The following is a 25,089-nucleotide window of genomic DNA, read 5'->3' on the forward strand; positions in this document are numbered from 1 at the left end:
GATGAAGAAAAAGTTAAGGAAAAGAAAAGGCAGATGGGAGACACAAAACACTTTTGTCCAGTCAGTCTGAAAGAGAACTTTGTCCTTTACCCAGGACTCTATGAACATGCAGCAAAATATCAAGAAAAATTTTATTACTTTTCAACTTTGGAGTACAGAGAGAAATTTTTGAAGAACCCTGAGGAGTATGTGGCTCACAATGAACCAATACAAGTGAGAATCTTCAAAATTGTTTAAAGCAGATAATAACAGATTAAAATCACAATTCCAATTTATAATTGTTTATTATTGCTGATTTTTTCTAGGCAACAATAAATATATCAGTCAAGTCCTTCAAAAAAATACAACAGATTGCTTCACTAGTGACATTTTAGTGTGCACTTAAATTAATACATTGAGTTAATGATGCAAATAAAGCAGAAAAGAGAAGATTATAAAAGCTTACAATAATCGTAAGATGTGATTAACAAGTCACCCCCCATATATTGGGGTTTTTTTTACTATCTTTAAGTCTTTTTTGGAAAGTGGAAGAAGGGTATAAGAAGGGAAGATTTACCAGAATTGTCTAATGAGGTTTCATTTTACCTACTGGCATCAACTGCCATAGTGTATTTGTTCAGTATTTCCAGAGAGCAGATAGTCTGTTTGGAAGAGCAGTAGAAGGCCTGGAAAAAATAAAATCCAAAATTATGTGACTGTTTTCGATGCAATATTTATAATGATATTCTGGAAGTGAAAAACAGTAGGGGGTGCACTGTCGACTCCAAATTGTTACAAAATATTCCAATTTCTTCCTATAGGCTCCTCCCTTACGGGTGTGCTTACTTGGGACTCATGGAGCAGGTAAAACTACTTGTGCACGACAGATAGCAGACAAATTAGGCATTTTCCATATTCAGTTTGAGGAGTATCTACAGGAATTGATCTTACCCAAAACTAAAGAGAAAGTTGGGCACCATTTTGATGAAGAACCTGAAGAAGATGACACTGAAATGCCAATTCTATCACAGGAACTGGAAGACTTCTCTCAGACCATGACTAAAACTGAGACTGAAAAAAGAAAACAGGTGATAATCTCATCTTTTTTTTTCTGTCCATGCATAAAATAGCCATTTTGAGACCAGAATAGGAATCTCCTATAAAATTCTAGCTTGATAAAAATCACCTACACTACATTATTTCTCAATGAAGTCTGGAAATAATAGCTCTTGACAATGTTTTCTTAAAAATGCCACAAACATTCTTCAAAACTCTTCAAAGAACTATGTATAGGTTTTTTTCTAAATAGTAGAGATAGGTGCTAAATGGGGCAAAGGAAGACAAACTGAGAAAAAAAAATGGAGGTCAGAATAATAACGGGAAGGCATGTTTTCCTTCAAGTGTTTATAATATGCAGGTTCGGCCTGGTGTATATGCTCCAGTTGCACAGGAATTTAGAAATGTTCACCAGCAGTGCTCTGCACTCTCTTGGGGAAAAATACAAGAATGCCTCTACCAGCCCTTACGTCTGACCATCTCTTGTAAAAAAATCAGAAATATTTCTGTGTTGATAACAGGTTAAGGTAGTATATGTTTAATACAGTAGATTTTGTAATCTGGATTATAGTGTTGCCTTTGCCTACTGGCAGACAGAGTTTCAAACCAGAAAAAACTTTTAGGCAGCATAAAATATGCCTTGTAGTTACAAAACTGTTTCAAGTAGCTGGATATTCATCATACTGGTCAAATTTAATGAATGATAGTTTTCGGAAAATTAGGTCTTTTTCTTAATCAGATTCAATACTGGTTCAAAATTGTTACGCATATATATTCTAAAACCTATCTCTTCTGGGGTGTAATTTCCCTGAACAATAAACATTCCCATCTATGTTTATCAGGAGAGAGTTATTTCTTCTGTTAGACAGTGATAAACAGACAAGGTTTCAATGCAAATGACCTCTTCCTTAGACAACAATGGATATGATAAAAGCCTTCATTGTGCAGAGAAGTCTCAACACAGGTCCACATCTTATAATTCTTTCAAAACATGCATAGTACAAAGAAGTGGAAAATCTGTCTCCTAGACAATACAAATAACGGTTTATCCAACTTTCAAAACTTCAAGAATAAGTTTCTGCATCACATTCTAAGAGCTCTTTTTTTTTCGCTCCTGATACCTGCCATGTTTCTTCAAGTTACTAGTCATCAAAGACCTTCAGAGACTTCCTACTACAGGATCTAAGGCAGCATGCAGGAGGGAAAGCAGGCTACAGAAGAGGGATACAGAAACAGCACCCAGGGACAGCATTATTAGGAAGTGGAAACTAGTGAGGGATCTGAAGGGTAGCAAGAAGAATTTCTACAGGAACAACAGTAGCAAAAGGCAGACCTAGAAAATATGAGTCTGCCACGGAGTGGGGCAGGTGACCTTTTAATGAAAGACAGTGAAAAGGCTGAGATGCTCAATGCCTTCTTTACTGTGTTCTTCACAAGCACAGCCTTGTCTGTGGCCTTCTAGGTCTCTGTGCCTAGGAAAGCATGGGCAAAGCGTGGTACTACTCACCACAGAATAGGATCAAATTTGGGATCGTTTATGTAATCTGGACATATACAAGTCAATGGGGTGCATTCACAGGTGCCAAGGAAGCTACCAAAGGTGCATTCAAGGCCACTGTCTATTGTCTTGAAAAGCAGGAGACGTCCCTGATAACTGGAAGGTAGAGTTCCTGATGAAATAGTACAACAGCAGGTAATATTGGAAGTAAATGCTTCAACGCAGATGATGTACACACAAAAATCATGGACGTCAGAACAAAAATTCAGGTTTTCATCAGTTAAATCTAAGACGAGGTTCTTTTGGCAAATCAGTTTACAACTTGGTCATCACAGCCAAAAACATGGCAAGTGTTCCTGGCACTGATGGTCATGGCGGGCTTTCACTCAGCTTTGTTTTTCTGGCACCAATGCATGTCTTACACAAAAGCACTTCCGTTAGTATTATTTCTTCATCATCTTTTTATCTGCTGGTAAACAATCTTCCACAGTAGTATTTTTTTCTTGCACTTCTTGTAAAGCGCTTTATTTGATGACATGACCAAAGCACAGCTGAGGCAGTTGCAGTTCACTTTAGAAACCCATTCATTTGTCCATGCACAAAACTCTAGAGGATAAGGTTAGGGACTTCCTAAGCCTTTCTCTGAGTATGACTACCACCAGACCATCCAACTATCCTGTTTTTTACTGACCCACTACCTTTCCAAAATAATATAATTTAATTTCATTTGTATCATTCTCTTTCACTTTGGCACAAGACACTAGAAGCTTATCTATCAAAGCTTCAGGTAAAGGTCAGCTACAATATTCAAAGCAAAAATACTAAAAGCAAACAAAACCTATCATGCAGCCTGGGAAGTTTAGCAAAAAGATACCATCCTGGTTGTTTTAGTATGTGTCAACCAAAGCCCTCACAGCACTGACAGGCCTGAGAAGCAATCTTGTCCTTCAAACCACCACTATGCGGGGTGTTCTCTTTTCTGTACCTGAATATACATCTCATGTTTCTTTTATCAAACCGAAATGCTGTTTCAACAGCTCATCCGCAGTGGTGATGTCAGTGATACATTTTTATACGAGTTTTACTGTTTTCTCCCACATCTCTCAAGATGCCTTTGTGTTACAGATCTGGCTACTACTTTGCCTTCTTAGGTATCCGTTATGCCATACTAATATCTTTTAATATATATGCTGTGTCAGGTACTAGAGAAAATATTACTCTCACACACACACTACATTAGACCTGTGGCTTCCAGCACATTCGCAAGTTCTTTTGGCTACATTATCAGAACAGATTCCAGGCATAGGAATTCTTATTCAGACGTGTCCCCACAGCCAGCAGCTCCCTACCACCATGTTGAGGGTTCCTGAACTGCTTTGGATCCTTTTGTTAAAAAGCATCATTCCTTTATTTTCTGACAGGCTGTTCTAACAAATTCTTGAGCAATTTGGGTTAGTCTAACTACTACCTGAGAAAAGGACAGAAGAACTATGTAATGAATTCACAAAAGAATCTTAGGGGACAACTGAAATCCATTTGCTGAGAGGAACAGGAGAATACCTAGCTGCATACCAAGTTTTCTCTCCAAGTGACTTTGGATGCAACTCAGGTGCATGTTTGATGGCCACTGACATTTAAAAAACACACTTTTGTAGTAGTGTATATCTAATCTTCTTAAACAAGTATAGATGACTTTTTACAAATGAGACCTTTATAAGGTATGACAGAAAAAGCATTGAACTCTTTAAAGGATACCAGATACATGTCTCTTACAAACTTTGCCATTCTATTTTCAGGAGAAAAATATCAACTAACTAGAAAATAGTATTTTCCTCTGTGAATATTACCATGAAAAATTAACACAGCAGGTCAGGAACAGTGACCTTTTCTGACTTCTAATGTCATCTTTTATCCCATACATTTGTAAAAACTTGTATTTTGATATTGTGACTGACATAAACTAATCCAGAATCGCCATCTGTACCCTCTTTTCATTCTTTTTTAGTACCGTTTGTGTCAGGAAGTCATTCTATGAGAAGTGCCTCCTCAGCCATAGCAATCTCAGAGTGTTACATATTCTGAAAAAACAGTTTTTGACAAGAACTTAACAGCTAGATTTGGTATTTGAATGCTCTTCATTTGACTAGTCATTAGTACTACTACTGCCCTGCAGAACAATGCTATCTTTCTGTCTGGTCATATGCTTATACCAGTAACCTTACGTATCTTTCTTTGGATTTCATCAAAAAATAAAAATTGTTTTTAAGAAGTAAAAAACCCCATTGTGATGTAGAGCAGGTAGTCTTCCAGCATGAGAACATGTACAATTGAGTGGAAAATTTCTTGTAGCCAATTAGGAGAAACTGTGATCACTTCAGTTTCTATTCCTCTGAATTAAGGATATGTATAATTAAATACTTAACAGCTGTGCTTGGTTTTAGATTTCATTAAAACTCATACAGCAGCAATTACCCCAACTCTAGGGAATCACCCAACCCCAAGCACATGGAAAATATCCCAAATGTATAACATAGTACAGTGAAATGTGGCAAATGAGTTTACTTTGTATCTAATAATTTAAATCAAATGAAGACAGTACCTTAGTCAGAAAAAAATAAATGTGTCAGGTGGATCCTTACTTCTTTCTTTCTGGTTTTTTTTTCATTTTTCTTTTTTTTTTTTGTGGATTTTCTTATAAAAGGAAGTGGCGTTAACTGATGAGGAAGAAGCTATCAAAGCAAATCTAATGGACAACGAGTCACTGCCTCCAGAAGTCCTTGATAACATTGTTCTTGACTGGTGGAGGAAAGAGCCATTCCGGTAACTATAATTAGATTCTCTCTTCTTTAATTAATCTTAGGAAGTATATCATCCATTGTGTCCACAATTACAAATAGCTATTGCAGAGATTATTTCAATGCTCCTGTACTTCTTAGGAAACTTTACGTACCTCTCAGTCCTGGTTTTCTTGCTCTATTTTGATTGATATTTTGACAGTAGTATCATGTCTCATGCGCTCTACACAGGACTGGACAAAGGTACTTAGTGCACTTCAATTGGATTAAATCTCCTGAATAGCCCAGCAGTTTTTGTGGGCTTACAGGATAGATTTGTAAATAAACCTTTTATGTTTTCATGCAATTAATAGAGAGCTGGAATCCAGCTGTAGCAATTGGTTTCCATATGGTATAAATACTGTGTAGAAAGCAAAGACAAATTATCAGTCATCTCCAGAATAACACAGGATCAGGTTATCTTCTGCATTCATCACAATCTGTACTCCAGTGATGTATCCACAACAGACTTCCTTTCATATCAGACAGTACATCCACAACACTGTGATAAATGTTGATTATTGTTGCATAAATAAATAAGATCATCGACTCCTAGAAAGCAGAGTGGCTTTTTAGGATGTAATTTCAGCAGTGAAAATCCCTTTTTCCATGTCCCATCTATTCCATTCTTTTCCGTCCAGATCATAGCTGCTGGCAGCTTGACCATTAGGTTTCAATTCCTCACAGTACGAGAAATGCCTTAAAAAGAACAAACAAGATCCTTAAATAAACTTTTGTCCTGTCAGCCCACAGATAGGGAACAACATTCTCTTAACAGTGTAAACATAGGGACATCAGTTTTAGGAAAAAAAGAATGCAAGACAAAAATTTACCCAACATTACACTTAATGTTGTGATATTATATCATATAAACTCAGTTTCATTAGGGACTGTGTAGCAGAAAAGAACCTTCATTATGATATACATCATGATCAATACCCTTCTCCCAGCTTTTTCCCACAGCATCCAGGACCACCTGTTCTTCCATCCATTCCCACTCCTTGTAGCTTCTTTGGTTTTCTGCAGTTTTACAATGTACCCTATTGAGGTCTAAAGTAATAAAGAGAAATATTAACTTATTAACACAACATTCAGCTTTACAGAGCTACTCATCTAATGTGACATTGTAAGAGCTCCAACAAGCCATAGAGTTTTCCAGACACATCTGACCTGTTTTTAATATCTGCAGGAAGGCAGATGTACGTGATGCTGAGTGACAAAACTCTCATCCTACACTAGAAAAGAAATTGCCAGACATTTCTGAAAAACAAATTTTCAGGTGACAAGCTTTCTGTGGCACATACTACCAAAATAATGTTTGGGGCACCTTCTATTTTTTTTGAGAGCAGTAACTAAGAAATACTGGTTTTAGAGTCACACAAGCAATACTGGGGACATAATTAATTTGGGGTTTTTAAAGTTATTTTAAAATAATTAATCTCTGCACATTAACACCTCAGAATAAATACATTTGTTATCGATTAAATTATGTAGTGAATTATCAGTTTTACATTGTCAAAAGATAATATCTGAAAGTATTTTTTTAAGTTTACTTACTCAACATATACATTTAATAAGGGAGTTTAACATTATTTTTTCAAATTAATTGCATTTTCACTGTGTTGCACTTCAAACTACATTGTGTAATGATATACATCTTATTTTCCAATTAGGTCCACGGGATTTATTCTGGATGGTTTCCCTCGTACTTTAGATGAAGCGCGGTATTTGTCAGAACGAGGACTTTGTCCTGATGTTGTGGTTTATATTCAAGTAGAAAAAAGTGACGTTCTTGACCGTCTTTTTCCTCCACGTCTGAAAAAATGGAAAGAAAGACAGTATAAAAAAATGGAAAATAAAAAGAAACTGAAAGAGCTGAAAGCAAAAATACGGGTCAGTTTTCAGTCCTACTTTTTTGTCATTTCAGCAGCAGAGGTCTGAACACAGATTCTAAAACTCCCACAGTAGTGAAGAGCTCACAGAGAAACAGATATGGGAGCCAGGAAACACAGCTCCACACATTCACAGCATTCCCGGATCTGCTATAGGAACCCAAACCACTGTAGGACTCCTTTCCCCCTCTGTGCAACTTATTCCTGCAGGAGTGTAGATATCTCACAGCCCAAGGAAAGTGTCTGACAGAATGCCAGACATCTGGAAAATCCTGGACAAAAGGCAACTAGACGGAGAGAGTGAATATGGCCGTAAAATACCAAACACACAGCTCATGCATGGTACTATTGTTGCATCCTGGATTCCCTAAGCATGGGCTGTTGAGTTGATCTGCATCTCCCGTAGGCTAACTTCATAGGTACCACATGGTGTCTGTGTTTGTGTTTCCAGCTATGCTACTCTGCACAGAAATGTAATAGCACTAACCCACATTGTCAGTGCTGTTGCAGCTGCACAGTTTCCCGTTTGAACAAAGCTGTTCCTACTGCTGAACAGGTTACAAGTTACTTGAAATAACCTCAAGCCTTTATGCAGACATTTACAATCAGCATGTGCAATATATTCAAGGTTCCTAACTTTCTATAAAGGTGACATAAGGTACCTCACATATACTATCAGAAAAAGTCTGAGCATAGTTACTACAGGGCAGCTGACACACAGGAAGTTAGTACAACAGAATTTGGGACAAGGATCACACAATACCAGTAAGTTTTCTGAACTGCTTGTGCCAGAGGTTGGCTCTGAGACTGCATATAATCTAGGAGAGTTCAAATACTTTTTATTATTTAGTCCTTCCTGATGAAAGCTGGAAATCTTGCTGTAAAAGGTGCATTTTATGACCAGCCTACATTACTGCACAATGCTCACCCTTGTAAGCAGTTACTCTGACAATTCAAGCAGCAAATACCTGTGCTATGGATCCTAGGGTCCAAACTTCTAATGAACAGTGTAGGCATCAATACGGCTCCTGATGACGAATGAAAATAACACGTTCCTATTTAAAACACATACACAAACCAGTAATACAAACTGATAAGGACATTAAGAAGTAAGGAAAGATCAGAATCAGGATTTCCTGAGTAACAGTAATTTGATATTTTTGTTTATGTGTGTTGCAATATAGTTTTTAGTTACATATTGAGTATTTTTCCATAGCATCCAATTGGTGAGCAAATTGGATGATGCTGTGAGAATGCAGCATCGCTGGGTATACTGTTATCCCTTCTTTTGTTCCTAAAGCTGGAGGACATAGGGAGAGTCTGGGAAAAGCAGGCAAACCAGCTGAACGCTACCCTGGCTGAAAGAAGCTGGCAACAGGATACTGAGAGCAATGAGCACCTGCAGTGCCGTGTCATTAAGGAATATCAGAGTTTAGTCACCAGAGTAGAGAACGTTAGTTTGTGCAGAGTTTCTTGCTGCTCTGCTGCGAATGCTCTGGTATCCAGGCCACTTTGCTTGGAGTTAACATGGATTGCTAAAATTGTACTACTGCCTGCATGTTGACATACTCAGTTTCTCTGACCTCAGTTCAGGTGACAGCATTACAGTGTGCAAGAACAGCAATTACAGGTTGAATCCCATCAACCCCACTAGCCTAAAGTAGAATGCTTCCACATATTACTTCTGAGTTAGGATTTAGCCATCAGGTATCTACTGAGTATGTACGGGGGACTACATTTCAAACGCTTATAACTCGGTCAAAATTGGGCAGTTTTAAACAGGCACAGGGAACAGGACACATATAATATTCTGCTCAGTCACTCCTTTGCTAAATGGCAGAAACCAACTGTAAGTTTAGAAACTCTGTAGTTTACCAGTAAAAATATTAATAATATTTTCAGTGTGATCAGAATCACGGGTTTTTTTACCCCCTAATATCAATCTTGGAAGTTGTCAAGCTAGTTTTACTAAAATTTACTTGCACATTCACCTAGTAGTGAGGTGTGTCTAGTCTGCAAATATCATTGTCTTCTTACATCTTTTTTTCACTAACAGGATGAGAGGATTGCTAAAAGAAGGGAAGAACTTTTAGCAGAACAAAAACAAAAGAAACAGAAGGTAAGAAAACAAGCTAATAAAGATTTTGAATAGAAGTGTTTGCATTCATATCTTAGAAATTTCTAGGGCAATGTAGAATAGCAAACATGTGATACTGTCAGAAACTTCTACTTTCAAAAATAATTTGACATGGTGTTTAAATTGTTCTAGAAACTACTAACTCATGAACACTAATTTTAGAATTCTCAGTATGTGCTCCAATTCAGCAAAATACTTATGAACGTGTTTTATGTATCTAATTTGTAAGCATAAGAGTAGCCCCACTAAATTCATGGTTAATCCAGAATAGGATTATACCTGGATTTCTGCCCAGCTCAACTACATAGCATATTTATGAATGCATTAATGTACTACTTGACTGCTCATGAAATTCTGTCAACTACACTTCCAGCTAACAAGCTTGTTTATAACCAAGCCCTGCCAAACTACAATACTTTGTACAAAAAAAATACTCCTCTCATCAAAACTGCAGTGTAGTACTTCAGTTTTTTAAGCCCTCTTGGAACTGGTACAATGCTTCACTGTATGCACTATGCAATACCTCTGCATTTTCTTCTGAAATACGATTCTTGAATTTACTAGAGTCTTGCTTACAATAAAGTATACTCCAAAATGAGGTTTTGTTGAATTAATGATTCTTCTAATCAAAAAAAGAGACAAAAATACCACATGTTCCATCAAAACATCTGTATTATAGACATGAAATAACAAAATTATTTACCTGTATAGGATTTAGCAAATAAGGAGCACTATGAAGCCATTGAGGAGGAAGACGAGAATGAAAATGAAGATGTTGAAGCTGTACTTGAAGAAGAGTTTTTAGAAGAACAAGAAGAAGAGGCTGAAGAAGAACAGGAGATTGATGCTGTTGACCGCATACAAAATGAAATTGCTGAACAGTTTGATTCAGAAATACGCAGTTTACAAGATGTACAGGTACCTAATCCACTGCTTATTTTGTTAAATTATATGATCACATGATGCAAGAAGAGTTTTCAGTTTTATTTTAGTTGTCAAATTCAAAAGTTATACTGCTTAAACAATCGTGCTGCTGTACTCATGAACTAAATACATAAGCAAGATGAAGGCAGCAGTGAGAAGCTATATACTTTTAAAAGTGTATAGTTTGTAGGACTAATAATATGGGGGGAAAAAACAAAGGGAACTTTTGGGTAGGTCTACCCAGTCCTGGGGTCCTTATTTCCTTTTTGATAGGCAACCAAACTAGAGTCATAAATCCTCGAACAGTATTTCAGAATAATTTTTAAGGCAAAATTCTTATTAGACAACTCTTAATTTTTCATACAGTTCTTAGTAACGTAGTTTTCTTGAAATCAGTGCAATTACCTATGGTGAGGCAACCTCATCTGACTTTAGATATCTGCAACGTTAATGCCCACGTCTAAGGCAGTAAGTACATTGGTGCCATTTGTTAACCTCTTACTTCAGGAGGAAACTAATCATGATTTAGAAGAAACTCTGTCCACTGACCAGAGAGAAGGTTTACAGAAGTAGCTAGCCAAGACATAGATGTAAGATTTGCAAAATTAATCCAACCTTTACCAACACCATAAGTGTGACTGATTCAAGGTTCACTTTATTTTAATAGTTAATGGATTAAATGTCAGATGAGTCAAGCATAAACTCCTAACATTCTTTGCACTAAAAGGCAGCATAAGCGGTGTGGAAGAGAGTAATGTTTTGTGCTCAGAGATTCACTTTTCCTTTCATTTCAGAAGAAAGTGAATTGAAAGTACATTCAACTTTCAAAAGTGACCATAAAATGTCATAATTTTATTGAACTATTCAATGCACACAACCATGTATCCCAATGATAATCACAAAAATAATTTTAGTGGTTCTGAATGAAGCTTGTTACTAATTCCGCTCTTCTGAATACAAACTGCATTTGCAAAATAGAATTGGAAAGAATTTAGGATAAGGCCCACGAGACTATTAATAAACAAGAAATCCTGGTAACAGCCTTAGCTCTTTACGTGAACAATACAATGTTTCAAGTTAAAGCTAGTGGAGTACCACAGTTCTTGGAGCACTCTCCTCTCTCTCATTTGGGAGCGTATCATTTATTGCATTAGCAAACTGACGAAAAATTTGATCAGAAAAGGAACAAGCAATTAAGAGAGTCAGCAACTTTTGTTTCTCTCAATAAATACATAAATCTCAGCGACAAGAGAGGTGACTAGTGTGTTAGAATTCGCTATTATATTGAGTTCTGCTTATGACAGTAAGTGGAAAGATCCCAGTGGATCTATATAGGTATTATATGTTAAGCTGAGGAATTACAAACAAGTAGTATCATAGAATAGAACTATATACTGGGACTAGATACTACTAATATCCCCTAGTTACAGCTTACATAGTATTTTTCCCATTATTTTTTTAATTTCAAGAACATTTACACCTTTATAAATAACTTTAAATAACTTACTATTTCTGATTCATTATGCAAGACTCTTATTTATTGTTCCTTGATTCTTTAATTGTTGGTCCTCTTTGACATTGTGGAATCTTGGTCTTTTATGGAAAACTAAATGATGACTTTAACACAGTAGCACTTGCAAAAGTCTTAGGCTGCTGGAAAAAAATGCAGAAAATGGATTTGTTTTATATTTTACTGGAATAAACTGGAAAATAGTAAGAGCAGCAATATTCTTAGAAAGCAACTAAATAAGCTATCCTAAACTGTTTGGAGTAGGGAAAGAATGATATTTAATTATTTTTTTTATAAAAGCTACTTCTCTAGCTTAGCTTTATCATAGCAGATTCCTCACAGATAACTGTCACATTATCCTTTTTTTTGTTAAAATAGTGTGACACTTAATATAGGCTGGGTAATTTAAGCTTCAGTGCGCAGGAAGAAAAGTTCTGATTTCATATCAAATTTTGCTGATTTATGGTGACTCATAACATGCTCAAGAAATCCTTGGTAGTTCACAGAAAATTTCACTGTCAGTCACTATTAAAAATCTGATCATGTTTATGATTCTAATATTTCATTATGTTTTCATTAACCAGGAAGAACTTGAAAAATTGTTAATACCACTAATCGAGATCAATGGAGGACGGAAGCCTCACATCGTATGCTACCAAATATATAGCAAGCTGAATTCTCTAATGGAAAATCGTGGAAGCATTTTTGAGCAATGTTACCCAATAAGTTTGCCACTTGCACATAAGATGCTAGTTTTCTCATATAAATTTCCAAGTTCTTTTGGTCAGTGGGATCCAATCAAGGTAATGTTCTTTAAGTAGCTAAAGAATATTTTCAAGAAGTAGTACGTTTTAAAAATATATTTCATATAAAAACTCTATTTTTTAATATGAAATGAAATAAAAAACTACATTACTGAATCAAAACTACACCACTGAATATACAAAAAATGCAGCAAGCATTGATAACACAAGGCGTTAGTCTTTTTGGTGTTGCAGCTAAATCAAGGCTGAGAGGCATTTAGTAAAATCTGTTACAAACCCTAGCAACGGCAAAAGAGTAAATCAACAGATGTTAGATGTATGTAAGTCATTAGCAATAATTCTTTGTTGTTAAAATTCAGAAATTTTGAAGAGCAACAGATCTAATTGCATAGTATTTTACTAGACATCTGGAAAGTTGAGGTCAGAAAGTACTCATGTCTATGCCCAAAAGTAGGCTGGTACAGTTTTATAGGTAGCCAGTGAAATGTTAGTGGGTAACTTTTTGGTTTTAATGCTGGAAGTAAAAGCAGGTTTGACTGTGAGTAAATCAGAAGTAAAAAGGAGGACTGATAAACAAAACCCAGTGAACAAGACAGTGAAATCAGGAAGTTCCTGAAGAAGACATACTTCGGCCCTCGTTTTACTATGCTAATTAACCAAGTAACTTTTGTTCCCTTTTGTACAGTCATCATGTTGGGTCTTCACCTCTTCCAGATTACATTTATCTTTCTTTTACCTTGGCAATCAGAATTGTACACATATCAACTCTTTTTATGGCTTTATATCATGAAAACACTTAAAATGTTTTAGGATCACAACTGCCTTTTCCATGGCTGCATCAAATTGGCATCTAATCTTCTAGGGACTTATTAATAGAAGTAGGTATTTCTTCTCTTCCGTCATTTCCAATTACTGAACCCTAGCTTGTATGTGAATTCTTATTAGTCCCTACACACTAGACCTTGCACTTTGTTCTATTAGATTTCACTACATTTTTTGTCATTCCATTTCTCCAATTCATTCATTCATGCTGTATAGTGTCTTTTTACCAAGCAGAAAGTACAATTCAGTTAGAAGAAAGAAGTCATAGAAAGCTATTAGATAAAATCAGAGTGGTGTGCTGACAGTGGAAATGTATGTCCTGACAATAATGAAAAGGAAATAGGATCATTTTGAGGGTATTTTAAGATATAATAGAAATGATGAAATTGATGAAGGACTGGATGATTTTTGTAGGGAGGCAGATAGAGTGTATGCCAGTTACTTTTATATTAAATCTGGGGGAGAGGTAAGTAGTTACGCAACTGATTAGATAAACAGAGAATAAAAATCTGAGGGAGACATAGTAGCAGATACACAGCAGAACAGACTCCTGACATCTTAAAAATTGAGGGCAAGCACCCTGAAATGGCTTGATGCAGGAACAGGAATCAGAGAAGGCTCTGGCAAGGTAATGCTGTGCAGTAGAACAGTCCCATCTCTTACCGTAACAACCGGATCAACTTACCTGTGTATTTACTGACCCCTTCAAAGAATACTAATAGATTTGTCAGATACGATTTCCCTCTACAAGAAGCTGGGTTGACTCTTCCCCATTATTTCATATGTATGCCTATAACTAGTTCTTTTTTACCTTAATATATTTCAATTTGCTCAATACAGGGTCAGATTTACTGGACTGTGTTTGCCAAGAGGCCTTTTCAAAAAACAGTCAACTTTCTCCACCTTCCTTTTTTGTGGCAGCAAGGCCAACATAAGCAACAGGTTACACATTAATCAGTGACAATTTAACTTCTGAGTCCCTTTAGAACTGTAAGGTGAATGCCATCTGGTCTGGGCAATTTTTTCTACAGATGTCAACAGCTCATTCTAAAACATCTTTTATTGACACCTTAAGCCAGTTCCTCGAAGTAGGGCTGCAACGGGGACATGACTCAGTCCTTCCATAGGGAACAGCGGTGCAAGGAATTCATTTAGCATTTCTGCAACAACCATTTCTGCCATTAGTGCTCCTCTTGCATCTCAATGATCCACCAATGCTACAGACTTCCTAGTGGGGTGGCTGATATGTTTGAAAAGATTTCATCAGCAGTGTATGTATTTTACCAAAAGCTTTTCTGGCTTGCCTTGTTGTGGTTTTACACTTCACCACATTGTAAGTATTGATATTCTTTCCTGTTTTCTTCATTTGTACGTGACTTCTGCTGAACACGCTATTCTCAGTATATCTTTTACTGTCAGGCAGATAAGCAGTTTTAATTCACAGAGGAATAAAATTATTTTCTTTATTCTTTGAAAATTAAAAAAAAAGGATTCTGTTACACTTCTCAGACTACACTCTCTTGATGGACAGAAAGTGTTACGGTACCACCTACTGGAAACAGCGAATATTCTTTCTCTCTTCAATGTTTACCTCATCTGTTTGTACAAGAATTGCATATGTATGGAAGTTCCTCAGAATTGGACAATGTATTATGTCCATATGTATGAATTTCAGAATGTTTTGATGGTTTGTTTCATACAGTGGGTACTCCTCTACCTGCCTATAAAGCCACTTCTGTAGGATAGAGGGAGAGGAGGCTTTGTCAAACCTAAAACTGCTTCCCATTTTATGTATGCTACAGCTAAGTGAAGGAGATGTAATCAAGCCAGGACAAAGCCATGAAAACACAGTCCTTCCTGTAATCCATCGACAATATATTTATTTCTTTTCGAGTAAAGAAAATAAAGAAAAATTTATGAAAAATCCCATCAAATATATTCGTCAGCCAAAACCTAAACCAGCTGTGGCAGTTAAGATTGCAATCGTGGGACCTCCAAAATCTGGAAAGACTACAGGTAGGAGTCAGTATTATCTGTAACCAAAACCTTATCTAATGACTGAAGCTGTATCTACCATTACTGCTATTATAATATCATAAACCATTAATATGGTTGGTCCTCCTGCTTTTCTTGCTGGGCATAGAATCCTTTAGTTACATCCTCTAGTGTCTCATTTTAAAGTCACATACTTATGCATTGTCCACGTGAATTTTATCCCAGCTTCTTAAGAAGTTAGTGACCTGGACTGGTACTTCGAAAATCCAGACTTACACTATTTATACCCCTTGTATTATTTCTGATAATTTTCTAATTGTTTCTTATTTCTTTCAGTCAATATGATCTAATGTAAAATGAAGAAATATTCCTAGGATCAAGGACCAGAGCCCAAAACTCCATATTCCCTAGTCTATTTCCAAACATCTACATTAAAAACACCCAAGATTTCCGTCTTTCTCCCCTCTCCTTCTTCCTCCATGACTCCTTCAATCCACAGGTCTCTGCCTTTAACCGGAGGAGGAGACAATTCAGCTGACACCATAGCTTAATGATTAGAATAGTGTGGTAGGAAAAGAAGAGACAAGTTCAAATTATCTCGTATTAAGGACACATTTTTAACTATATTTCCCATTTCCCAGATATATGATCTAACTGCAAGGCTGTTCTGTAAAAGGGGCAGCAGCGGAAGCATATTTTCTAAGATATTTTTTAATAATATTGACTATTGCTGCTGAGGTTTGTGCAGAATTGAATGCTGTTAGTGCACTGGGCATGTTCTGCACATACGCAAAGGTATGGGCCCTTTACAGGCCTAAGCAGGGTTAGATACCCACTTACCAAGATTATGCCCAGGAAAATGACCCAGGGAATGAGCTGAGCAGTTAGCTTCTAAGACTAAGGACATACTTTAACAGACTGCTAGGTTGTGATGTTGCTTACGTAAAAGTTGTGTGTTGAAATCAAATGTTTTGCAGTTGCCAAGAAATTTGCCAGTGTATACGGGTTACTGCGCCTAAGTATGGGAGATGCCATACGGCTCGTGTTAAACAATCAGCCAGAAAGTGAGCTGGCGCTCACGTTACAGTGGCATCTTCACCAAGGACTGACCGTACCTGACGAACTGGCCATCCAGGCTCTAGATGTGGCTCTGATGAATCACGTCTGTAATACCACCGGGTAAGAGTCTTGTTGGGGTTTCAGGGATTTTTTTCAAGGCATGCCAGTCCCTTCGTCGGCAGTGATTCCCATGTTACCACTGTAAACCAGTTTCACTAAAACACATCAGTGGTTTATGCATTAAGAAAATAATCCATCCAAAATGAGGTTCTTCACATTACTCTGGGAAACCAGACTGAAGCATAATTTTCTGCAATTTTCAAGTAAGTATATTCCAGTAAATCCAAGTAACATACTTCATGAAAGTTATGTTTTTTTCAGTCAATAAGCAATATTTTCTATTATCCTTTGAGAACTACTATTTTATCTCATACCAACTCCAGTTCCGATTTGGACACATCTGTTTCTCTTTGGTCATCCAGACTGGTTCAGTACTGAAGTATTTTTTTCTGGTTTTGTTAACAACTGAAGTTATTAAGAAGAAACTGAAACCAGGGAGTCTTTCCACCTTGTTCGTATGTGATCCTGATTTTGTGTGCTCTTTTCTCCACCTTCCAAACTGGGCAGACTTAAAACGCTTCATGATCATGATTTCATGACATCCAACTCCTCTTCCCAAAAAGGAGAATTGTTACAGGGAAAGGCAATTCTGGAACAATCTCTGAAAATTATTTGAGCTTGAGATCAGAATTCCTTCAACTTTTCTTGCATGTTAAATACTGGAATAGTATTTCAGTATATTTTGTCCCAGTATTGCCTAATATGTGAAAAGCATTTCTTCTTCGACATGATTAAAAAAACCTCTTGAAGTACTGTAAATCATTTTACTTTTCATTTTGAAAACTACTCCTCCCAATCCATATGAAGATTTCCAATAGTTAAAATGACATCTCTCAATGACCAATATGTCAGTTTTCAAGTCCACCATTTTTATGTCAGAGCCATTCATCTGCATTCCTACACCTTTTGCCCTTTGTGTATTTCCTTTACTCTTTACTATTTCTTCTTCTCTCTACTTGATTTTTTTTTTTTTTAATTTGACTGTGAATTCTTAAGAGTGAAGACTGTGTCTATCAAGTCAGGGCAGTGATGAGTTCATGGCATGGGTGCCTCTATTGTCTGTATGTCACTTTTGTCTCTATTGAGAACGTATTAGGAATATATATAGTCTTAATGTTTAATTAGAAATTGACTTTTTAGGAAAACTGTCTGTTTCTGTTTGTATGCAGGGTTGTAATTGATGGATATCCTGTAACAAAAAAACAAGTAAACCTCTTGGAATCAGCTAGGATAATTCCAGTGAAAATCTTTGAATTAGAAATGGATGCAAAGGAAGTGTTCAGAAGAGCACTGGCGGATAAGGAAAGCACGCATAGGTACTGATGCCCCCTGACAGAAATATTTTTATCTGCATGATATTGTCATTTCTCTATTTATGTGCCTCAGTGCTATACCCAGAGGCTGCATCTAAGCTGGTGCTTAAGCCAGCTGTCTCTGAACTCCACATACGAAAAGACATGGGCGCCGGTCCCTCTACATTCTAACGCTTTTATTTCCACAGACCAGAAACGGAGACACAAGGAACCTGTAGCATGCTCTGGCCAGATCCCCCGATTGCATGACTGAGGTCTCAGATGCGCAATGCTGTGCACCCACTGCTTAGTTAAACTGATTTTAACAAAACGATATATCAGAAATGTTACTAGTTCACTCTGCTGTTGAAGTTTATTATTCATCAATTCAATTATTATCATCATAAGGGAAACTGATACTTCATCTAACAAGCTCTCTTTTAAGTCATAACTGGAGTTCTTTTTAAAAGATGGAAATAATCTATGTTTTAGTAACGCAATACAATTCATGAGTTTCTCATCTAAACCTTCCAATTCAGCTCGCTCCCTTCTTCTTTGTTTTTCTAAGGAGGTAAGTATTCCGCTTAAAGAGCTGTTAGTTGTTTCTGAGGAAGAGCAGTAAGTCGTTTACAAATGGACAGAGAACTAAAAAGAACAGAACATTCACCTTAAAATCAAATTGTGTAAGAACCTGGTTCTCATTAGAGGAAGGGTTTCTAAGAAGGTCCAGATAGCTTAGAGCATTACTGCACGCATCTTCACTTTGTCTCTTTCTTTTTATCATGTAATCAGTACAATGCTTAATTGTTTATTGAAAGCCTAAAGACAATTTGCCTTGCAAAAAAATAAATTAAAGCTGTCTTTTTAAAAGTATTCACTTCAAACTTTTCATTTCATATACCAAATTAATCATATTTCATAGGCTTAAATACAAACCAAATGTGCAATATCACATATTTCTGAAAGGTACAACTTACAGAATAATTAATCCTATTAAAACAGAAGTTTGTATTTTTTTTTTTGCATCATTTAAATTAAGAACCAGAACAGAAAATGCTTCGATGTTCTAGTCAAAATATCTCTTCTGGTCGCACATAATATTTTTAGAGGTCAGGTGGGTTATTTTCATGTATGTATCTGCAAATGTGACCAATAGTTTTCAAAATATATCCAAGGATTATGGCTACTTCTTGATTTCAAACAACAGCATAATTCAAAATTAAGCCCGTTTTTCAATAAATAATTTACTTCCATTTTAAAAGTCTCATAGCATTTTGTCTAGGGTACCATTTCATGGTGTATTGGTAGTTTGTGTCAGTTAATATGTGCTGATACATTCCAAATCCCCCACAAAATTACTGAGTTGTATTTGGGACATATATAGGAAAAGTTTTGTTCTTTGTTTCTGAACTTAACTGTCTGATCAGAAGTATGCTGCTTTTCGTATGTAGCTGGTAATATTCTTAGTAAGAAAGTTGAATTTCTCAAATATGTTCTACAGTGTCAAATTAGAATTTTGTAAAAAGGACTTGAAGTGACCTCTAGAATTTACATCTGAAATTCAATGACATGATCTTTAGACTTATATGAAATCAGTGTTATTTTTCATTGTCTTCAGACCTCCCTACCCTGAACATGACAGCTCGCAGATTCTGGCTATCAAAAATTCCTGCTACAGACAGCACATTGATGCAATCAGGACTTACTACAAGCAGGAGCATCAGAACTGGTGTGTAATTGATGCCTTTCGGAGCAAGTGGTGGATCTGGAACAAAGTACTGCAGGAAGTTCAAGTGGTTGTTAAAGAAATCCAGATATACCTGGAAAGAATAAGAGAAGGTAAAAGAAAAACAAAGTTTATCGGAATAATATTTGTTTCTTTAAGATGCTGCAATGTCATGAGTGCATTTCAACTTCAACTTGCTTTGCATGAAGCTAATTCTTGGGCTCACACAAACCCTCACATTCTTCAGTCTCGTCTGCAGAGATCTTAAAGTGATCTCTTGCAGACAGCAAAGACAAAACCAACTACAGGACAGTCTGAAGCCATCTCCCAAAGAACAGGGCAACCGAATACAGCTGAAAGCATTCAGAGGTCTCATGGTCCGTGGCAGATGGCTCAACATTGGGTGATAAATCACAAAGGGTACCCCAAAGTATACAAGGGGAACTATGACTTGCAGCTTCACTTAAGTGTCAGTGGAGGAAGAGGGAATGAGAGGGAAAATGTTAATTATAAGTTCAGAATTAAGGTTAAATATGCCACTTGAGCTAACTTCTGTGCCGTGACAGGAAAACTACTTTACTCTAAGATGGCACACTTTCCACTTGAATTCACTGGTCAGGATTAAATATGCCTTTTAAATATGCCTATACAGTTTAACTACAATTCCTCTGAACGGCAAACAAACTTCCTTATCCTATATCCACCTTTTGGTTTTAACTTCTACAGCTCTGTGGCTGCACCCTTCTTAAAAATTATAGTCATAAGCCAAAAAATATTTTAAAAATATTTAACTTTTTCACATCAAGCCTGAAAAGCCCAATTTTTAAATAGTTTGGGTTTTATAGGACATTTCATTAAAGATTTTGAATATATTTCATCCAGATATACTGTAGCATTTGCAAGACACAGATGAATAAATGGGAGGCTTTCATCACATCTTGTACTCTTTTTTCACCAATTTAAAGAAATAATATAATAGCTGAAATGCTCCTCAGCATTCCTCCTTTACAAAGGAATAAAACAATAAACCATAAATAAAACTGTCCCAGGGAAAACAGATTAATAAGCAAGCATGCAGAGTATCCCACTTCATTGATAATTATTAAATTTCTTAAGTGCTAGAAAAACTTTGTTAATTGGTAAAATGGGTTGCACCTTCATTTTAACATCAATCTATAAAAATTGCTATTTTAATTCTCATTATTTCATATCATCTTGACATGATGAATTGTAACATCTTCTAAACTATAACATTTCTGAATAGAAATGCTTGATGTTTAAACATCTTTCATTAATAAAACATTATCATTAATTGCTTTTATTAACAGGAAAAGCAGCCTGCATTGCTGATTTATGTATCACTCCCGAAGAGCTGCGGTATCGGCTGGGGGAGTTTGGACAGTACTGTCCCGTCAGCCTTGCAGAAAAGGGTGAACTGGTCGACTGCTCTGTAACGCCGTCACTGCAGTTTGCTGCAGAATTTCGAGGACACTACTACAAAATGGCTTCACAGGAAGAACTGGACGTAAGTGTGAAAAAGCAGGTCAGGAGGGGATTACGGGAAGAGGGAACATTGTTGCTTAGATTCTTTGATTCCATACAGAAACAAGGTATGTGTAACCTGAATTAGACTAGTGTTGTTAGAATTCAAGCTTTTGTTCTGTATACTTGTGCTATCAAACGTTTAGGCAGGCAAAATGCAGCCAAGTCCATTCAGACCCAAGCTCCTCTTACAAATTGTCATAGATCAAAGACTCATTTTAAAACAACCATTTCCTGCTTTCTCCATCTGTTTTGGGGAGACTGGGGGTAGACAGTGACTAATGATAGCAATGGATAGTGATGGATGGTGGGTGGATAGCACTGACTTCAACCAAGAGTGGGCTGGAAAAGAAACGATTTACCTCAGAGCAGCAGCAGCGCCAGCACGCTAAGAGGGGTGTTTTAGAAGAAACAAGCGTCTAAATTGAGTGAGCCCATCCTCTGGAGTTTGACTAACAGTCTTCTTCCATTATAAAAACATTTAACTGCTTTTTCTACAGAAATTCTTGAGCAGACCAGAGGTTTACGTGCCACCACTGGCACCTCACCCTCTCCCACCTCCAAGTATGCTACCAAAGAAACTGACCGCGGCAGAGGTGAAGGCCTTGTTCCCTGCAAGTGCAGAAATGCAGGGATACTGCCCAGTCACCTACCGAGATGGAAAGCAGAGGTACCTCACTGCAGTTTTCATAATCTGAGTTACAGACTATGTGTCCTATATTAGCACATCAATGAGGAAATACTTTCAAAGTACTTTTTAATAGTGTTCAGGGTTTTGACAGGAAAAGCAATTACAACTCTCTGTATTGTGCCTGTGGCTTTGGAAATAAACGTAAAATCACCTTTTGAAATTCATATGGCTACAAGGATCTGTGCTGGCTGTCTTTTGTGATGAAGACTGCCTGGATATAGTTAGAGTTTTTTCTGTCATAAGCCTTGCAAAGTTAAAAAAAGTCTCACAAAACCTGAGAAGATGCAAAACCAGCTATTAAAATTTTTGTAAGAGATACATAAAGCTCCACTATAAAGTCCCACTGGTTTCCTCAGTCTGCGGGCAGATCTCATGTTAAAATCGTAACAGTCAATTCTATGCTGTCCCTTCCTAATCTCCTGAACAACCATGACTGACATTTTAACTAGAGGAGCTCTAAAGAAACACTATAAAAGCCCCTTAATAAACAGATTTTGAGGCAGAGACTCTCTCAAATTTTGAGCCTTGTAACTGTCAGTCACATGCTAGAAACTTGGATGATCCAATTGCTACTTTTTTGTAGCTCCTACACTTGCTAAACTACCAGAAGGCTCCCAGTAGCTCATGAATTTACACTGCATAAATGATGTTTTAAATTTCTTGTGAATTATAGTCTTGCGTGCTCTGTCTCTTCAGATATGAAGCTTTGATGCCTGGCAACATTGAGTATGCAGCAAAATATCAAGATAAGCTATATATTTTTGAAAGTGAAGAAAAACTTCTGAAGTTTATGAGGTGAACATACTAACTGAATTTTAATCTTTAATCATGTCATGGTTTATACATCTTAGAAGTCTTTACTTTTTATCTGCTTAGGTTACCAGAGAAGTACTGGAATCTGAAGCTGCCACGTAAACTCCCTCCAAAAAAGGAGCCAATACTACTCACTGCACTTCCTTTGGCTGGATACCTTGAACAGGCCAGTTTTCGCTCTTGTATTTTAAAACATGATTTTGCAATGTACAGTACATTCCACCCAGTTTATTTCCTTTTTAATGCAATATGAATCTTATGTTTATTAATGGGATTCTATTAAATTGAAAATTGTGTAGTAACAATTGAGAGGAATTTTTTAAAAGCTTTAAAATAATAGATATGTATATATTTCTTTAATGGAAAAAATACAAGTAAGACCATCAGAGGGGAGTAATAAACTGCAATATTATATGATGGATTTGCAGACTATTTTGCTTATCTTATCTTGTAAGATTACATTTTGCTTTGATTTTTAACACCAGGATAGACATGAGCCTATCTGGAATCATTTAAGGATAGCTGGTTACATTTTGAGACATGAAGTAAAAATTTATTCATGGTCCCTTCCCTCCCTGTTTTATATTATTTGTTATCTTCTACAATTCACCAGCTTAGATATCATCCTGTATTGTTATATTTGTATGACAACAGGATCAGGCTTTGAATATATTTTGGTTCTAGACTTCTGTTATGGTCTGCTAAAACTGTTTTCTTTCTTTAGGGAGTAGCAACTTCTCTGATAAAAGCTCTGAATGAAGTAGGCTGCTTAAAGCCAAAGTTTCCATTCCTAAGTGTGAAAAAATCTGCTCTGCTGTTTGTCGCCTGCCACTTAAAAGGTACCGTATAAAATAATATGCTATAAAAATAATGAATTATAGAAATGCGGTAAATCATCTGATACAACACTGATAACCACTTTGTGTAGTTTTCTTATGTCCAACTTGGGAAAATATGATTACATACTGATTTAAGTACACACTGCCAAGTACCCTGGAAATATGTAAGGACCAGGGAGGAAAACAAGGTTAACAGGATAGGTAGGTAGGCAAGTGATCTCTCACAAATCATGAGACTTTAATGACATTTTATCACCAACAAAGTGATGGCCTCGAAAACATTTCCAACATGCACCGCTGGAGTTTCTAAACAGAAAGTAAAATGTTATAATCTAGGTGGTACTGCATTTTAAACTACGCATGGACAACCTGACTTGTCTTAAAAATTGACTAAAATTACTGTCATATAAGGCTGCTGAAATACTATTTGAGGAATGGTTTAGGTGCCTGAACGCTTGCCTTTTTTCAGCTATATCAGGTCGTCAAATAAAACTTATTAACAAACCTTGCCTTGCAGATAACCTGAAGACAACTTTCTGATCATAGACATCTCCAACAACACATCAGCTAAACATGTCTAATTGTATTTAAAAATAGCTTAAGTGCACATAGAACACCTGTTATTTTCCAGAAAAGCCCTTCTTTTGCACAGGCTCCATACTGATACACTAAATTACACAATACGAAAGAACAGACATCTATGCAGATTTAATTACATTTTTAAGTTTTTAGCACAGATAAACGAAATGTTATCAGTCTTCTTATTGATGAAATTATTTGGGAATATCTCAATATTAATGTGATTCAGTATCAGCATGTTGATTATTTTTAACTTCTTTTTTTATTTAATTGACAGTCCAGTCAACCACCTTACTTTTCCATAACACAGATAATACAGAGTCCAAAATTAAAACTAGGTGGTTTGTACTTGGCCCACAAATTAATGATAAAGTAAAACATCTCACAGAGTTACCAGAGTTACTCCTTCACTGAGGAAAGTTGCTCAGGCTTTGTCTCCTGTGTTCATATCTGCTATTTTTTAGAATGTTTGTTTGTTTGCAGTCCAAGATAGCAGTTGCAGTTAATAATTTTTAATAGTTTGCCATCAGCCTAAATAGTGCCAGCGTTCAGGATGTCAACAGCCTTGTTTGCAGCTCTGCTGCAGCTTCAGTCTGGATTCTAGTACCGCTGGAGATATCTGGAGCAAGACCACCACTTCTTCAATCCACCAGTTTTGCTTTTTATAACCCAGCCTGTGCAGTGGGTGAATTTTATCTTGCCTTTTGTTATTTTTGATTCTTACTTATTCTTTTAGACAACAGCAATCTTTATTATTTGTCTGAAGTTCTTCACATGCTGTGTTTGCTCATGCAGTTTTCAGACCCTCCAGAATTTTCTTGGTCTACCACAGATTTTTGCTAGCATAGCTTTGTTAAGGAAGACCACTGAACAGTGTAGGCACATGATAAGCCCCTGTACGTACAGTTCCTAAGCCAGCAAAACTGCTTTTCTACTGTAGTTTGTTTCATCCACAAAGACTGTTTTCATTCTGTTGTTAGCACAGCTTTGCTAACATAATGATGTCCATGCTAGGAA

General features: G+C 36.5%; 1 protein-coding gene and 1 long non-coding RNA gene across 6 annotated transcripts in view; one reads left to right on the forward strand and one right to left on the reverse strand.

Moving 5' to 3' along the window:
* Positions 1 to 25,089, forward strand: part of AK9 (adenylate kinase 9) — a 79,974-nt gene that overhangs the window by 53,664 nt on the left and 1,221 nt on the right. Inside the window, exons 23-38 of the mRNA XM_075414232.1 lie at positions 1 to 213; positions 801 to 1,067; positions 5,235 to 5,353; positions 7,041 to 7,260; positions 9,316 to 9,378; positions 10,108 to 10,314; positions 12,415 to 12,633; positions 15,219 to 15,432; positions 16,389 to 16,590; positions 17,760 to 17,906; positions 19,501 to 19,721; positions 20,937 to 21,133; positions 21,651 to 21,820; positions 22,538 to 22,636; positions 22,718 to 22,820; positions 23,379 to 23,493. Coding sequence (XP_075270347.1) covers positions 1 to 213; positions 801 to 1,067; positions 5,235 to 5,353; positions 7,041 to 7,260; positions 9,316 to 9,378; positions 10,108 to 10,314; positions 12,415 to 12,633; positions 15,219 to 15,432; positions 16,389 to 16,590; positions 17,760 to 17,906; positions 19,501 to 19,721; positions 20,937 to 21,133; positions 21,651 to 21,820; positions 22,538 to 22,636; positions 22,718 to 22,820; positions 23,379 to 23,493 — 2,776 coding nt within the window. The remainder of the gene's footprint in view (positions 214 to 800; positions 1,068 to 5,234; positions 5,354 to 7,040; positions 7,261 to 9,315; positions 9,379 to 10,107; positions 10,315 to 12,414; positions 12,634 to 15,218; positions 15,433 to 16,388; positions 16,591 to 17,759; positions 17,907 to 19,500; positions 19,722 to 20,936; positions 21,134 to 21,650; positions 21,821 to 22,537; positions 22,637 to 22,717; positions 22,821 to 23,378; positions 23,494 to 25,089) is intronic.
* LOC142360581 (uncharacterized) overlaps positions 155 to 25,089 on the reverse strand; it is a 26,296-nt gene continuing 1,361 nt past the window's right edge. The window contains exons 2-8 of one of the 5 annotated variants that reach the window (XR_012763193.1): positions 19,589 to 19,702; positions 11,828 to 11,973; positions 10,100 to 10,219; positions 8,228 to 8,314; positions 6,925 to 7,182; positions 931 to 6,417; positions 155 to 665 (exon numbers count right to left, since the gene is read on the reverse strand). This is a non-coding gene — a long non-coding RNA (uncharacterized LOC142360581). Of the gene's footprint in view, positions 666 to 930; positions 6,418 to 6,924; positions 7,183 to 8,227; positions 8,315 to 10,099; positions 10,220 to 11,827; positions 11,974 to 16,526; positions 16,686 to 19,588; positions 19,703 to 25,089 lie in introns of those variants that run through there. The other 4 variants (XR_012763191.1, XR_012763189.1, XR_012763192.1 and 1 more) reach the window with 4 other exon arrangements.

This window comes from Opisthocomus hoazin, chromosome 2, assembly GCF_030867145.1.
Source record: "Opisthocomus hoazin isolate bOpiHoa1 chromosome 2, bOpiHoa1.hap1, whole genome shotgun sequence".
Classification (NCBI taxonomy): domain Eukaryota; kingdom Metazoa; phylum Chordata; class Aves; order Opisthocomiformes; family Opisthocomidae; genus Opisthocomus; species Opisthocomus hoazin.